The sequence below is a fragment of the Rattus norvegicus genome, chromosome 1, assembly GCF_021556685.1.
Source record: "Rattus norvegicus strain SHRSP/BbbUtx chromosome 1, alternate assembly SHRSP_T2T, whole genome shotgun sequence".
Taxonomy (NCBI): domain Eukaryota; kingdom Metazoa; phylum Chordata; class Mammalia; order Rodentia; family Muridae; genus Rattus; species Rattus norvegicus.
In genome coordinates, this window is record NC_141534.1 from 171,604,706 (window position 1) to 171,619,895 (window position 15,190).

General features: G+C 37.8%; 1 protein-coding gene across 1 annotated transcript; it reads left to right on the top strand.

Moving 5' to 3' along the window:
* The first annotated feature begins 7,065 nt into the window (after positions 1-7,065).
* Or52n1b (olfactory receptor family 52 subfamily N member 1B) lies at positions 7,066-8,031 on the top strand. The gene is given in 1 exon segment (NM_001000737.1): positions 7,066-8,031. A coding segment is annotated over 1 exon segment (966 nt).
* The last annotated feature ends 7,159 nt before the right edge of the window (positions 8,032-15,190 follow it).

A 15,190-nucleotide genomic window follows, 5' to 3' on the forward strand; every position in this document is an offset into this window, starting at 1 on the left:
TTTTCATTAAATTCTAAAAAGTCTTTAATTTCTTTCTTTATTTCTTCCTTGACCAGGTTATCATTGAGTAGAGAATTGTTCAATTTCCACGTATATGTGGGCATTCTTCCCTTATTGTTATTGAAGACCAGTTTTAGGCCGTGGTGGTCCGATAGCACGCATGGTATTATTTCTATGTTTCTGTACCTGTTGAGGCCCGTTTTTTGACCAATTATATGGTCAATTTTGGAGAAAGTACCATGAGGAGCTGAGAAGAAGGTATATCCTTTTGCTTTAGGGTAGAATGTTCTATAAATATCTGTTAAGTCCATTTGGCTCATGACTTCTCTTAGTCTGTCTACGTCTCTGTTTAATTTCTGTTTCCATGATCTGTCTATTGATGAGAGTGGGGTGTTGAAGTCTCCTACTATTATTGTATGAGGTGCAATGTGTGTTTTGAGCTTTGGTAAGGTTTCTTTTACGTATGTAGGTGCACTTGTATTTGGGGCATAGATATTTAGGATTGAGAGTTCATCTTGGTGGATTTTTCCTTTGATGAATATGAAGTGTCCTTCCTTATCTTTTTTGATTGTGGGGGGCTGCTTTTGAGCTCTAGGTGAGGGTGTCATCCAGGAGGCTCTGTGCCGCCTTTTCCGGGAGCCCCCGTCCCCAGGGGTCCCAGATGGGGTTAGGTGTTTTCCTCTGGAGTCAGAAATGTGGGCAGAGTGTAGTCTCTTCTGGAGTCCCAGGCGTGTCTACCCCTCTGAAGATTTAGCTCTCCCTCCCACGGGATTTGGGTGCAGAGAACTGTTGATCCAGTCCCTTTAGGTCCTGGGGGTGTCTGGAGAGCAGGGGACCTGCTGCTTAAGTACAAATGTGATTTTTAAATCTAAGTCTTGCTCTTCCAGTGCAAGACTGTTGAGGCTTGTTTTGGGACCAAGTACATGGTTAATTTTTGAGAAGGATCCATGAGGTCCTGAGCAGAAGATCTATTCTTTTGTGTTTGTGTGATAGATTCTGTATATATCTGTTGGGTCCATTTGATTTGTAATGACAGTTAATTTCATTATTTCTCAGCTTTGTTTTTTTTTCTGGATGCCCTGTTAGTAGGTGAATGTAGGGTATTGAAGTTCACCACTATTATTTCTGTGGTTCAATGTGTGACTTAAACTTTAGAAATATCTCTTTTACAAATGTGGGAACCCTTACTGTTGGGGCATAGATGTTCAGAATTGAGATGTCATCTTGGTTGATTTTTTTTTTCATGAGTATAAAATGTGCTTCCCCATCTCTTTTTATTGCTTTTGGTTCAAAATCTGTTTCCTCAGATATTAGAATGGCTATTCCAGTTTCTTTCTTGGGAACATTTGTTTGAAAATTCTTTTTCCAGTCGTATATTCTGAGATAGTGACTATCTTTGTTACTGAGGTGTCTTTCTTATATGCAGCAGAATTATGGATCCTGTTTATCCATTCACTCTGTGAGCTCTTTACTGGTGAATTTAGTCTTATAACGTTGAGAGATATTAATGACCAATGATTGTTAGTCCTTGTGATTTCTGTGTTGGTATTATTAGTGTGTGTACATGTGTATAAGTGTGTGTGTGTGTGTGTGTGTGTGTGTCTGTTTCTCTTGCTTTGAATTTGCTTTGAGATGATTAATTTATTGTGTTTTCTTCTGTGTAGTTACCCTCTTTCTGTTGGAATTTTCCTTCTAGTAGCTTGTGTAGGGATGGATTAGTAGAAAGATATTGTTTAAATTACATTTTGTCATGTAATATTTTTGTTTCTCCATCTACTGTGATTAAAAGTTTTGCTTTATAGAGTAGTCTGGATGCATCTGTGGTGTCTTAGAAATTGCAAGGTGTCTATCCAGGATCTTCTGGCTTTAGAGTCTCTGTCGAGAAGTTAATTGTAATTTTGATCGTTCTGCCTTTATATGTTACTTGGCCTTTTTCCTCTGTAACTTTTAGTATTTTTTTTGTTTGTTACATTTAGTGTTTTGAATATTTTGTGACAGGAGGGCTTTTTATTCCAGCCCAAATCTATTTGGTATTCTGTAAGCTTATTCTGCACTTATAGTCATCTCTTTCTTTACATCTGGGAAGTTTTCTTTTATGGTTTTATTGAAGATATTTTCTGAGCCTTTGAAATAGGAATCTCTCCCTCTTCTATTCCAATTATTTGTAGGTTTGGTTTTTTTCCTAGTGTCCCAAATTTTCCGGATGTTTTGTGATAGAACCGTTTTTATGTATAATAACCATTTTATCTTATTTAATTTATTATTTATCTATAATTATTTTATCTACATCTCAGATGTTGTCCCCATCCAATTCCCCCCTCTCCGAGTTCTTTACCTCCTCCCCCCTCCTCTCCATCTCTGAGAGGGCTCCTCATCCCGCATGCTCCTCTTTTTAGATTTGGCACTTTCTGTGGCTATTTTGTCAATTCTTTCTATTGGGTCTTCTATGCCTGAGATTCTCTCGTCTATTTCTTGTGTTTTGGTGGTGATGCTTGTGTCTGTAATTCCTGTTCTGTTCCCTAGATTTTCCATCTCTGAGGTTGCCTTCATTTGTGTTTTCTTCATGGATTTATGTCTTTTAGGGTTGTGAACAGTTTTATTTCCTTCACCTGTTTGATAGCATTTTCTTGTACTTCTTAGGGATTTATTTGTTTCTTCTTTAAAGGACTCAACCTGTTTAATTGTATTTTTGTCCATTTCTTTAAGGGATTTATTTATTTCCTCTTTAAAGACCTCTATCATCTTCATAAAATGAGATATAAATAGGCTTGCTTTTCAGGTGTGTTAGACTATACTGGGTTTGCTGTGTTATAAGAGTTGGGTTCTGATGGTTCTCTATTGTGTTCTTGTACTTCCCTTTAGAAATCTGATTGTCTCTGGTTTTGGCTGGCATGGTAGTCCCTAGGAGTAGCAGGCCTCTGAGACTGGTTGTGCTGGGTGGCAGCAGGCCTCTAGCAAGGCAGGCAGAGATGTGAGCTGGGGAGTAGAGTGCAGATCGTCAATTGCAGGTAGAGGTGTGGACTGTAAAATGGAACTCAAAAAGGATGAAGCAGACCTTGAAGGCTGCTGGGCTTTCTGGGGTTCTAGTAAGTAGGGGATTGTGATGTGGGTGTCTCAATTAGTTTTCTCAGGTGGGAGCAGGGTATCTTGGTGGCAGGTGAAGCTCTGGGCTGGGGAGTAGAGTGCAGATCCAAGAATACAGGTAGAGCAACTGCTAAGATTTTAAAGGAGTTTCCTTTAGGAGTTTTAGAAACAGATTGAGGCTGTCCATAAGGGTTTTTCTCTACCTATCTACCAGATGCAAACATAGGATTCCAGTTAATGGAAAGAACAGATATGCATGCCCTATCTGATGGGTCCAAGAAACAAAATCATAGCAAGTAAACTCAGGAAAAAGGATTTTTATATTAACAAGCAAAAAGAAGAATAGACCATAAAGCACAAGAAAGTTGGTGAGAACAATGAACAGCTGCTCTAGAAGAAATGAACTCAGGGTAAGATTTCATGGGGAGCACATAGCATGCAGCAACTGAGAGGAACTTGAGGTTATGACACTAGAAAGGAGAATCAAGCAGGTGTACACCAACACATAAAAATTTAGATATTGATCTGATAAAGCTCACACAGAGTAGTACCATGGTAATGAGGAGGTCAGTAGAGTGTGATAGCCAGCTAGGATAACCAAACAGTTGAGTTCTCAGTCCAGTGTGAATCAAATTATAGGAACAAATCAACATCTTCAAAGGGTTTCTACATTGCTGTAAAACTCCTGGTATTCTGTATAACTTACAAGAATGCAGCACACTCAGAGACACACAGAAGCAAACAAGGAGATGGACCAATTTGGAGAAGAAGTGGGGAAGAGAGAGAACAGATGATAAACACAACAGGTTGATGACTTAACTACAGTTATGCATGCAAAGGACACCAAAGCAGGAATTTTTAGTTTCGTACAGAGTTATTCTTGAAAATATGTGAGTAAATAAACATATAAACATATCATAAACTGGTATGTGTGCCTGCATGTATTTAATCAAGGATAATTTCTTCTGCATGCAAGATATGTATTAGATGATTATAATTTTAATACCTGGTTGTACAACTCATCGTATGATCATCGGAACCTGTTTTCTATACTTCCAGGAGGCTTCATTTTACTTAAAAGGATAGTTATTTTTCTATCACCATATTAAAATACCATTTCTAGAAGCAATGTATAGAAGGAAGCATTTGTTTTGGATAATGTTATCAGAGGAGTGGAAGGTCGGCAGAGAAACAAGCAGCAGATATGAAAGCAAGAAGAGGAAGCTGAGAGTACCCATCCATTATTCCAATCACAAAGCAGAAAGAGCCAATTGAAACAGACTTTATTCTCAAAGCATGCTCCCAATGATATACTCCATCCAAAGCCTCCTTAAACACTGCTGTCTTGCAGACAAAGTGTTCAATACCTAAGACTATGGGTACTTTTGTTATCCAAACCATTACACCCAGTTTCCAATAACAAAGACCTCTACTATTGCTACTTCAAGTAAATATCCCACAGCAGAGAGATGCTAGACTTCAGAAGGTAAAAAAAAAGTGCACTAATATATGCAAAAAACAAAACAAAACATTTTTTCTTTTCACAGACACCATTATGCTGTACAGCCAGATAATCCCAAATAATCCACAAATATTTATGATTGATATGCAAATTTATCAAGGACACTATGTACATCATATATCTCATTCAGTTGTATTTTGGAGTTGTATAATCTTAAAAACGTTTTAGTATCCATACTGTTTTTGTTACAATGATATCGAAAACGTGCAAAGAAAGTTCTAGTCTATGTTGTACTCAGTAAAGATTACTCCCTCAGTATTTCTAGACTATGATAGAAGCTAAAAATAGTTTATCATAAGACAATTCCCAGTAGTTCAATTCCCAGCAGATGCCAGTGTCATTAGCATCCAGATATAGCTAACTCTTAGGCCACATACACCCATACTTAGAAATCACTTTTCCTTGGAGGTTATAGTAAAAAAGAAAAAGAACCAATTGACTTTTAATTTTCCTTACCACTTAGAGTGCCCCCCCCTCTCTCTCTCTCTCTCACACACACACACACACACACACACACACACACTTACAAACACACATGCATGTAGAGGAAAAGAGGGAAGAGAGCAGGAGAAAGAATAAGAGACTAGTACGCTCCATCTGTCGCTTGCCTCCCATGACCTCAGCATTGGTCTTACTTTCCTGAATGAAAAAGATGTGAATGAAACTTAGCCTTTGGATATCAGGTTTCCTGAGGAACATCATTAATTTTTAGGGTAAGTATATCAGATTTCTACATTGGGATTGTATTCTTATTGGGAAAAATAAATACAGGTTATAATAAGGAACGTGGGTGAGTAATGCGTTTCAGATAGAGTTATCTCTTAATATTTGAAGAGGCTCAATGCTCACTTTTCACTTTCAATTAAGAATTCAGCTTTTGACTTCTAAAATATAACTCCAACAAGGAGTGTTTTTAAAAAAGCTCTTGGCAAAACTGCACACGGGAACCAACAACAAATCATGACAAAAAATATTTATCGTATGGCAACTATATGAAGGAAAGAAGACTATCATCTTATTATGCAACTTTTCATATTGTATACATTCTTTTTAGGAAACTGCTTCTATCCTGTAGTTATGATATATGAATTACTTCTCAGCTCAAAGTGTTCCTAGACTTCATCTATATAATCTTTATTTTTGAAAAAAATATATAAATTAAACAAAGGTTGTGTGAAAACACAAATAAATTTTATAAACCTCAAGTTACAGAATAGACATCTATTGGGTTTTGTGTGGGTCTTTTGAAACTATCTAAAAGATACTCTAAATTTAAAATTAATAATTTCGAATTAAAACTCTTTTATTTTTCCTCCAATGGCTTTCTTCATGGAACCATAACCATTCCCATGATTGTAATTTTTCCTTTCTTACTACTTTCACTCCACACACCTTGGTCAATGTGGCTACTTCACCATACCTGTGTTGCCTACCTGAATCTGTTTTATGACCATTAATTTTTTTCATTTCATCAAAACATACTATTACATGCAGAATTCTCATCTATTTCTATGTATAAGTATTTTGTTAACATTGGCGCTAATATCTAGTCTGTATTGTCACTGAATAGAAAGACACATTATCTATCTTACATGTAAAAGCTTAGCTTGATTACATGACCTGAAAGAAATTTGAATATATGGTTCTGTGAATTTGTGACTCAGACAGGAAATTAAAGAGCATGTTGTTATGGGAAAGTCAGTTGCTTTGTTTATGATGTGATTTATCTTTATTCCCATCAAACAGACTCTAGAGTCTACTAGAGTAGATGCTTTTGTGAGGAAAACTTTGGCTTTTCAAATTTATTTCTAGTGACTCATTATCCTCTGTCTACCTTTCTGTTCACCAAGTAGATGATTTCTGATAGGTGTTAGGCAAGTATTTATTATTTATAGTAGTTCATTTTTATTTTTGAGAGATTATATTGATTATGTTGGTACAAATAGGTTATTTATATATTTTGGGCTATTTAATTTTTCTATGAGTTATAATGGAGTAGTTTGAGTTAGAAGGTACTTGAAATCATTTCCAGAAGTCCTACAAAGTAATGTCTTTGAAAGTGAGATACATAAGAACCACTAGTGTTGCTAATAATTCAGTACAGACTGGGCATCCAGAGGTGAACAAGGAATGTCTGGAGTACAGCAAATGTTTTGTCAACCTAGCTGCCCCATTAGAGGCCATCTGCAGTCTGTGGAATGTATGACATGACACCATCTCAGATGCAGAGACCAGACTTTACGTTCTGAACATCTAGTACTAAAGGGATGGATACCAACTGTGTGTACCACACCAAATAAAATCCTTGGTGGAGCACATGTAATCAGACAGAGATGGACCCTCAAGAAAGACTGTAGCCAATATAGGGAATAAAATTATGTCGGTCATGTAGTGTGTGAACTTTAGGGGTATTTTTCTTTTCACAGAGACAACTCTACCATGAGTTTCCAACACTCATTATGTCACTTCTAAATGTCAGCAGCCTGACTCCAGCTTCATTCATCCTCAATGGCATCCCTGGTCTGGAAGAGGTTAATTTGTGCATCTTTTTCCCACTGTTTACCATGTATAGCATTGCCCTTACAGGGAACTTTGGACTTATATATCTTATCTATTCTGAAGAGGTCTTACACAGACCTATGTACATCTTCTTAGCCCTTCTTTCCTTCACAGATGTGCTCATGTGCACCAGCACCATTCCCAACACTCTCTTCATATCGTGGTTCAATTTCAAGGAGATTGACTTTAAGGCCTGCCTGGCTCAGATGTTCTTTGTGCACACTTTCACAGGAATGGAGTCCGGGGTGCTTGTGCTTATGGTCCTGGACCTCTACATAGCCATGTGTTACCCTCTGCGCTATGCCACTATCCTCACTAATGTGGTCATCGCCAAGGCAGGGATGCTTACTTTTCTTCGGGGAGTGGCTCTTGTCATTCCCTTCATATTCCTCACCAAGCGCTTTCCGTACTGCAAGGGCAATGTCATCCCCCACACCTACTGTGACCACATATCTGTTGCTAAAATATCCTGTGGCAATGTTCAGATCAATGCCATCTATGGTTTAATGGTTGTCCTCCTGATTGGGGACTTTGACATCCCGTGCATCACAGTTTCCTACACCATGATCCTTTGGGCCGCTGTGAGTCTGTCATCGGCAGATGCTAGACAGAAAGCTTTCAGCACCTGCACTGCTCACATATGTGCCATTGTCATCACCTACGTCCCAGCCTTTTTCACCTTCTTTACACACCGCTTTGGGTGGCATACCATCCCTTCCCACATACATATCATTATGGCTAATCTGTATCTACTCATGCCTCCCACCATGAACCCTATTGTGTATGGGGTGAAAACCAAGCAGATACAAAAGAGGGTCATTAGGTTCTTTTTTAAAGGGAGAGAAAATTCTTCTCATAAATTTTAATGGACGCTCCTAAAAAGCCATAGTTCTCTTAGTCAGTTTTACCTCAGAGAAAACTTTAAATCCTGTGTCTGACTGTAAGAAGTACATGCATGGGGTTGGGGATTTAGCTCAGTGGTCGAGCACTTGCCTAGCAAGTGCAAGGCCTTGGGTTCGGTCCCCAGCTCTGAAAAAAAGAAAAGGAAAAAAAAAAAAAGAAGTACATGCATGTGGCTCAGATTCTTCTACCTATTTTGAACAAGTGAAATCATGTTCATGTAAACAGAAAGTATGAACTCAAAATCTCTTCCCTTGAGCTCTCTAAGTTCACTGCTTTCAATCGTCATGGACATGTTTTCTCCTTAGTTATAATTTTCCAAACGTTATAGTATAGTAGTTGTATCACTAGACCTGGAGTTGACAGCTTCAAAAATATTGATAACTGTCAATAGATGACTTAACTTCATGAATATTTGTGCCTATTTTCTTAATTTTTCTGTTCTAAAATAAGTTGGAGTTTGTTATTTCCTATATTATCTGTTTTCTAATCCTAAATTTCCTAGCTATATATTCCTTTGTAATTCATGCACATGCTAACTGAAAGAACTTTAAAGAGATGTGAATGATGTAATACTCATATTCTCTAGAGATAGTTGTATCAGTATTCATCAATATCAAACAAATTGAGTAAAGAGTTTGGTATTAATCAAATACAATAATAAATGAAAGAAAATATATGTTTTCATTTGCTTAAAATTCAGAAGCATGCAGACTAACTTATGTTTTTAGACATTAGAATATTTTTTGCTTTCTAAAGTATGACACTATGTAAAGAAGCATGTGACTGAGATACTTTTAATATGATGACAAGTGGTTAATTTTTATTTAAGATGTAAACTTTTTCTTCATACCATCTAATTTTTGCTTTTGATAACATCAACTAAGCAATACTTTAACTGTCTAATCTTTGAAAGATTTCTTTTTACCTTTCATGCTAGCTATGCATGGTTTACAAATAATATATATATATATATGTATATATATATTCTTTTCTTTCAGAAGAGTGTTAAAGTTAGTATATATTATATTTGCATATATGTACAAATTATAATAAAAATTTGTAGGCAAGATTACGGGGAAAATATTCCTCTGTTCAAATTCTCCTTTATCTAATTTTTACCCAGCATGTTCTTTTAAAGAATTTGTGTACTCATGTATGTGCTTAGTTGTTTTTCTGATGGTTCTCCTCCAAGGTATTTGAATTTTAAATATATTATTAATCAATCAATGGGAATTTTACCCAATCATTACACTTGTACCTACTCTACTCTCTAGACAATCTCTATCTATCTATCTATCTATCTATCTATCTATCTATCTATCTATCTATCTCTCTCTCTATATATACGTATATATATATATATACATATATATAATCTAGATTGTCTATATATGTACTATCTGGTACACATGTGTGGTGTGCCATAAGATGTGTTGTACACACAGTATGTGTGAGCAGATCACTGTTACCCCAACATCAATGTCAAAAGTCCATATCTTTGGCTTTTCTGATCTTGAGAAAGTTTTGTTTGCCATGATTCTGGGACTCAAATTTGTTCACATTTTCAGTGGGATAATAATTAAAAACTGAAAATTCTTGAACTGGTATCATCATATGAATATTAATGAGTGTGGAGGATGAACACTGATCACTTTATAACCATTGCAGGATTTTACTTCCTTTGTTATTGGTACAGCCACATTGCCCTATCTTTTCTGTAGTATGTTTCCAAGATCCACATTTTTCAGAGATGTTTGAGAATATATTTTGCTAGTTAAACAGTGGAGACATTTTTATGGAATAGGATCAAGGAGACAATTTAAAATATTAAGTAATTACATCATGTATAAGAAAAAGTGATAGTTAAAAATCCCCAAGGGAAGATAATAGTGCAAATGTATTGTGGAAAGGAAGAAAACACCCCACAGCAATAAAAACTCAAAGCAAGCCTGTCCCAAGGTGCACACCCATAATCAACTGCTCAGTATACTGAAGTAAGAGAATCATGAGCTCTAAGCCATCCTAAACACTCAGTGAGAGCTGGCTTAAAGATCAGACAAAAAGAATAATTCAAAACATGTATCAGTACTGTGTCTAGGAAGAAAGTATCTGCCTTTAAGAGTTGTCCTTAAGAGAAGCAACCTTTTAAACAAGAGAAAATCTGTTTAAATTATCATAAAATCTTTTCTTTTTTCAGTACAAAGTTAGATTCAAATGGTAAATAACAGCTGGCATATTTTAATGTCATAATTCATAAATAGTTAAATGATCAAATAGGATTGGTGACAATATCTGTCACCTTGCAGGCCATTTATTTCTCAAAATAGTGCTCAAAATCCTACCATCTCCCAACTCTACAGTAGAACTACAGATACTATTCTTTGTACAGATGGAGTTGTATATGTTTGCTCACCTTCTGCTCAAAATGCCCCAGTTTCTGGTGAATGTTATTCTGGTCTCAAACATCTATTAACTCAACTTTTTAGATTCCACATTTAGTTGAAATTACACAATACTTGGCTTTTTCTGACAGGTATACTTCACCCAGGACATATCTTCCAAGACCGTTTATGTTGTCACAGCAAGCCATCCCTTGGTAGTGGATAAATCACGTTCATTGCATGTATACATTGTATTTTATTGATTCATTTGTCAGTTGTTGAATGATTACATTGGTTCAATTTCTCTCCAGTGTCTGTCATATGTTGAGATGGTATGTTTTTGTCGCGCGCCTAATGTCCCGCCAGTAAGAACGACGCGCGGCAACAGGATTCTTCTGCGAACAAGCCTTTACTGTGTTACAGCTCTTCTTAGTGTTACACCTCTCTTAGTGTTACAGCTCTCTTGAACAGGGACCCCGAGCGGCAAAGTCGCTTGCCTTATATACACAACAGTATGCTAATTATCTCTCAGGGATTGGTGGGGCATGGATCACCCCACTATCACCCCACTACTTGTCCTCCAGGCATTGGTGGAGAATGAATCACCCCATTAGCATGGTACCGCCCCTCATTAGCATATTAACGGTCAACTGACACCTGGTGCAAAAACCGCACATGTGCAGTACCGTTGTTCACCACTGGAGGGCGCCCTACATCTCATTATGGTATGGCCGCCCTAGCAAGGGGACAAGCCTGCACATGCGCAGTAAGTTGTCGACGTCCAGACAAGGCTGAATGTCAGCACCATCTTTGTTTCGTCGCGCCGCTCTCTACATGTTTTATTTTCACTATTATACTTTTAATAAAGTCCTAAATTCTTTTTCAGTTTATTCCAATAAAAACAAAAATGTTGAGGGCAGAGGGTGGTCTAGACACATCTGAATAGTGCTTTTTAAGTAAGTTCCCTTCACTTTCAATGAAAAAAAAAATGCTTCCTTAAAATTCTCCCTGGAGTATTCTTGGAGTTCTGGGCATGTGGGAAATGATGATATTATAAAGGGATCATTGTAGATATGTAAGAATCTTGAAAGGCATAACATTCTATCTTCCCCTAGAGAAAATTAACACACAAGAAACCAATCATTAGATCATATGTAAAGATGAATTTGTTCACTTTTTGTTAGTCCATAAATCTTACATAAACTGTTATGTATCCTTATTAGAGGATTTTTTTTAATGAGACAGAAGTACAAACACAAGAAAATTTGAACTTCATTCTGCTTAATCATGAGTAGCATTGGGATAGCAAATTAAACATTCATTCTCATATCATGGACATTTTTTAGTTTTGAAACTAAAGCATAATTATATTCCTTTGTCCCTTCTGCTTTTTCTGCAACCCTTCCCAAGTACCCTCCACAAGATAATGGCCATTTTTGCTTTAATTGTTGTTATGTTTGTGTGTGTGTGTGTGTGTGTGTGTGTGTGTGTGTGTATTACTAAATATATAAATACAACCCTCTGTCCATATATTACTTGCATGTATATAATCTCAGCAGGGAATTCATTGGCCACAGCAAACTCCAAATAAATTCGATCAGAAAAGAAATTCCTCTTGTCACTAACAAAGAATATTAAAAGCAGTATGGGAAATAGGGCAAGTAACATATAAAGGCAGACCTATCAGACTTTCAACGGACTTCTCATCAGAGACTTCGAAAGCTCAAAGATCCTGGGCAGATGTCATACAGACCCTAAGATAACACAAATGCCAGCCCAGGCTACTTACTATATCCAGGCAAACTCTCAACTACCAAGGATGGAGAAACCAAGGTATTCCATGACAAAACCAAATTTACACAATATATTTCCACAAATCCAGCCCTACAAAGGATAATAAATGGAAAACTCCAACATAAGCAGGGAATGCTTTGTGGCTATTTTTAGTCTCTTCCTCTGAACACTTTCCCTAGTGTTTCTTAGGGATTAGATTGCATCTGTAGGTCATTTTGTTTCCCATATAAAATATAACAACACTAATTGTAATAAATAGGTAACTGTTTTTATCCATTTATTTATGCATTTTTCTATGTATTTCTTCAATAATTGGTAGCTTTCACTATGCACTTTAAAAGTTTTGTTTGGCTAAGTTCCTATGGTATATTTGGAATCCAGTGTAAATACACTTGTCTTCTTCATTTTGTGCAAATAGTCGATTGGATAGATAATAACCTCAAACACTACAGTGTTTTGTTTGTTAATTTTGTGACCACAACTTCACTGAATTCATTACCAATCTTGACAGTCCTATTAGTGCTAGATTTTCTATTATATGACTGTGCCACCAAACAACAGAGGTTCTTTAGGTTTTCTTGTTCCATTGGGATGTTTTTTATATCATTCTCTTTTATTTAGGTATTTATTTGTTTATTTATTATTTTATTGGATTTTTTAAATTTACATTTCAAATGTTATCCCCTTTCCAAGTTTCCTGTCCATAAACCCCACATCTCATACCCTCTCATGCTTCTTCTATGTGGATGTTCCCCCACCCAACCACCCAACCCTTCCTGCCTCCCTGCCCTGGATCCCCATGTGGGGCAGGCTCTGAATGGCCCTTCCATCAGTGTCTGCTCCAAACTTTGTCTCCATATCTCCTCTATGAATATTTTTGTTCCCCCTTCTAAGAAGAACTGAAACATCTGAACTTTGGTTGTCCTTCTTGAGCTTCATGTGATCTGTGGATTATATCTTGGGTAATTCCAGCTTTTGGACTAATATCCACTTCTCAGTGAGTGCATACCATGGGTAATTTTATGTGATTGAGTGACCTCACTCAGGATGATATTTTCTAGTTCCATACACTGGTCCATGAAGTAATGAGGTCATTACTTTTTGATAGCTGAGTAGTACTCCATTGTGTAGATGTACCACATTTTCTGTATCCATTCCTCTGTTAAGGGGAATCTGAGTTCTTCCCAGCTTCTGGCTATTATAAATAAGGCTGCTATGAAAAAAAATAAGGCTGCTATGAACATAGTAGAGCATATGTCTTTATTGCATGTTGGAGTATCTTTTGGGTATATGGCTAGGAGTAGTATATCTGGGTCCTCAGGTAGTACTATATTCAATTTTCTGAGGAAACTCCAGACTGATTTCCACTGGTTGTACCATATTGGAATCTCACCAACAATGAAGGAGTGTTCCTCTTTCTCCACATCCTGGCCAGCCTCTGTTGTCACCAGAGTTTTTGTTCTTAGCCATTCTGACTGGTGTGAGGTGGAATCTTGGGGTTGTTTTTGTAGGGAGCCATTCTGAGCTATACAGTCACAAAGGATGTGGGGAGTGGGTGTGGCGGCAATCCCAAGATGGTGCCCGGGACTGCACCATCTTAAGTTAAGTCATGAGTTAAGTCTCATGACTAGCACCTGACTTCCTCACACACCTGAAACTAGCCACGTCCATTGTGAGAGCTGCACTGGCACACCATGAAGATAGATCAAGCCATGTGACGTGGACCTCTGAACAGAGGTTACACAGACTGGATGGTTGAGGCGGAGTTGAGGGAGGTTATAAGGGAGTGCGCTCGGGGGCTGGAGAGAGATTTGTTGCTGCTTGCATGCTAAAAGGTTCCAGAATAAACTGCTTTGAGAAGAAAGTCGTGGTGTCGCTCCTTTCCTGCTGGTCGGGGTTGGATGCGACAAGTGGTGGCCCGTACGGGGAAATTCGTTCAGAACTCATCACGGTCAGGGCGGCTAGCTCTTAAGTTCCCAGGCAAGTGGGACAAGAAAAGCTATCGGATGGAGACTATAAGGTTCCCGGTTTTGGGACAAGTCTCACCAAGCACAATGGGGAACTCAACATCAGCTCAGACAGTTCGCCAAGCCCTCAAGGATTTGTTAAAAGCGAAAGGAATCAGGCTAAAGAAAGAAATAGTAGAGAATTTTTTAAAAGCAGTGGACCAAGTTGCTCTATGGTTTCCTGTAACAGGACACCTGACAATGCCCAGTTGGAAGAAATTAGGGAAAGATTTGGGGTTTGCCAGGGAGCAGGGGGTTTTACAAAAAGGAGTGCTGCCAGTGTGGAAATTATTGAAAAATTGCATAGGGGATGAGGAAAGGTGTGGCGCGGAGCTCAAAAAGGGAAATGAGGCACTAAATCAGGTTAGGAAGGAACGTTCTCAAAAATTAGAGACCGAAGGAAATTCTAGCGAGGGGGAAATGTTGGAAGAGGATCTGGAAAGCATCGCCGACAGCTTAGAGAAAGTGAAACTAAAGGTAGAACCGTCGGCTTCGGGGCGCCTCAACCGCCTCCGAATGCTCCAGGCGGGGCAGAGGGACGTAGCTTCCACCCGGAAATATGGAGAGTTTTTTTGCATTACTTCATCCATTGTTACTATTATAGCAGTTTCTGCCGCCGCAGTCATTGCTGTGGCCATATCCCTTACCTCCATAGTACAGACTGTGGCAGCTGTAAGTAATCTATCCGCAGGTGTTGCAGAAGCTTTAGATGTTCAGGGTAATATTAATAGTCAGTTGAAAGCAGGAATTTTGCTGCTGTATCAAAGGGTCGATTTGCTCCTGGAACAAGCAAATATTATGATGGAGTTAATGCAATTGGGTTGTGAGTGGAAATATTCAGGACTGTGTATCACTTCCATACCATTTGTGAATGTCAGTCATGCTGCTCAGATATCCCGTAATATATCTCAGTATCTTACAGGAATTTGGTCTCAACACTT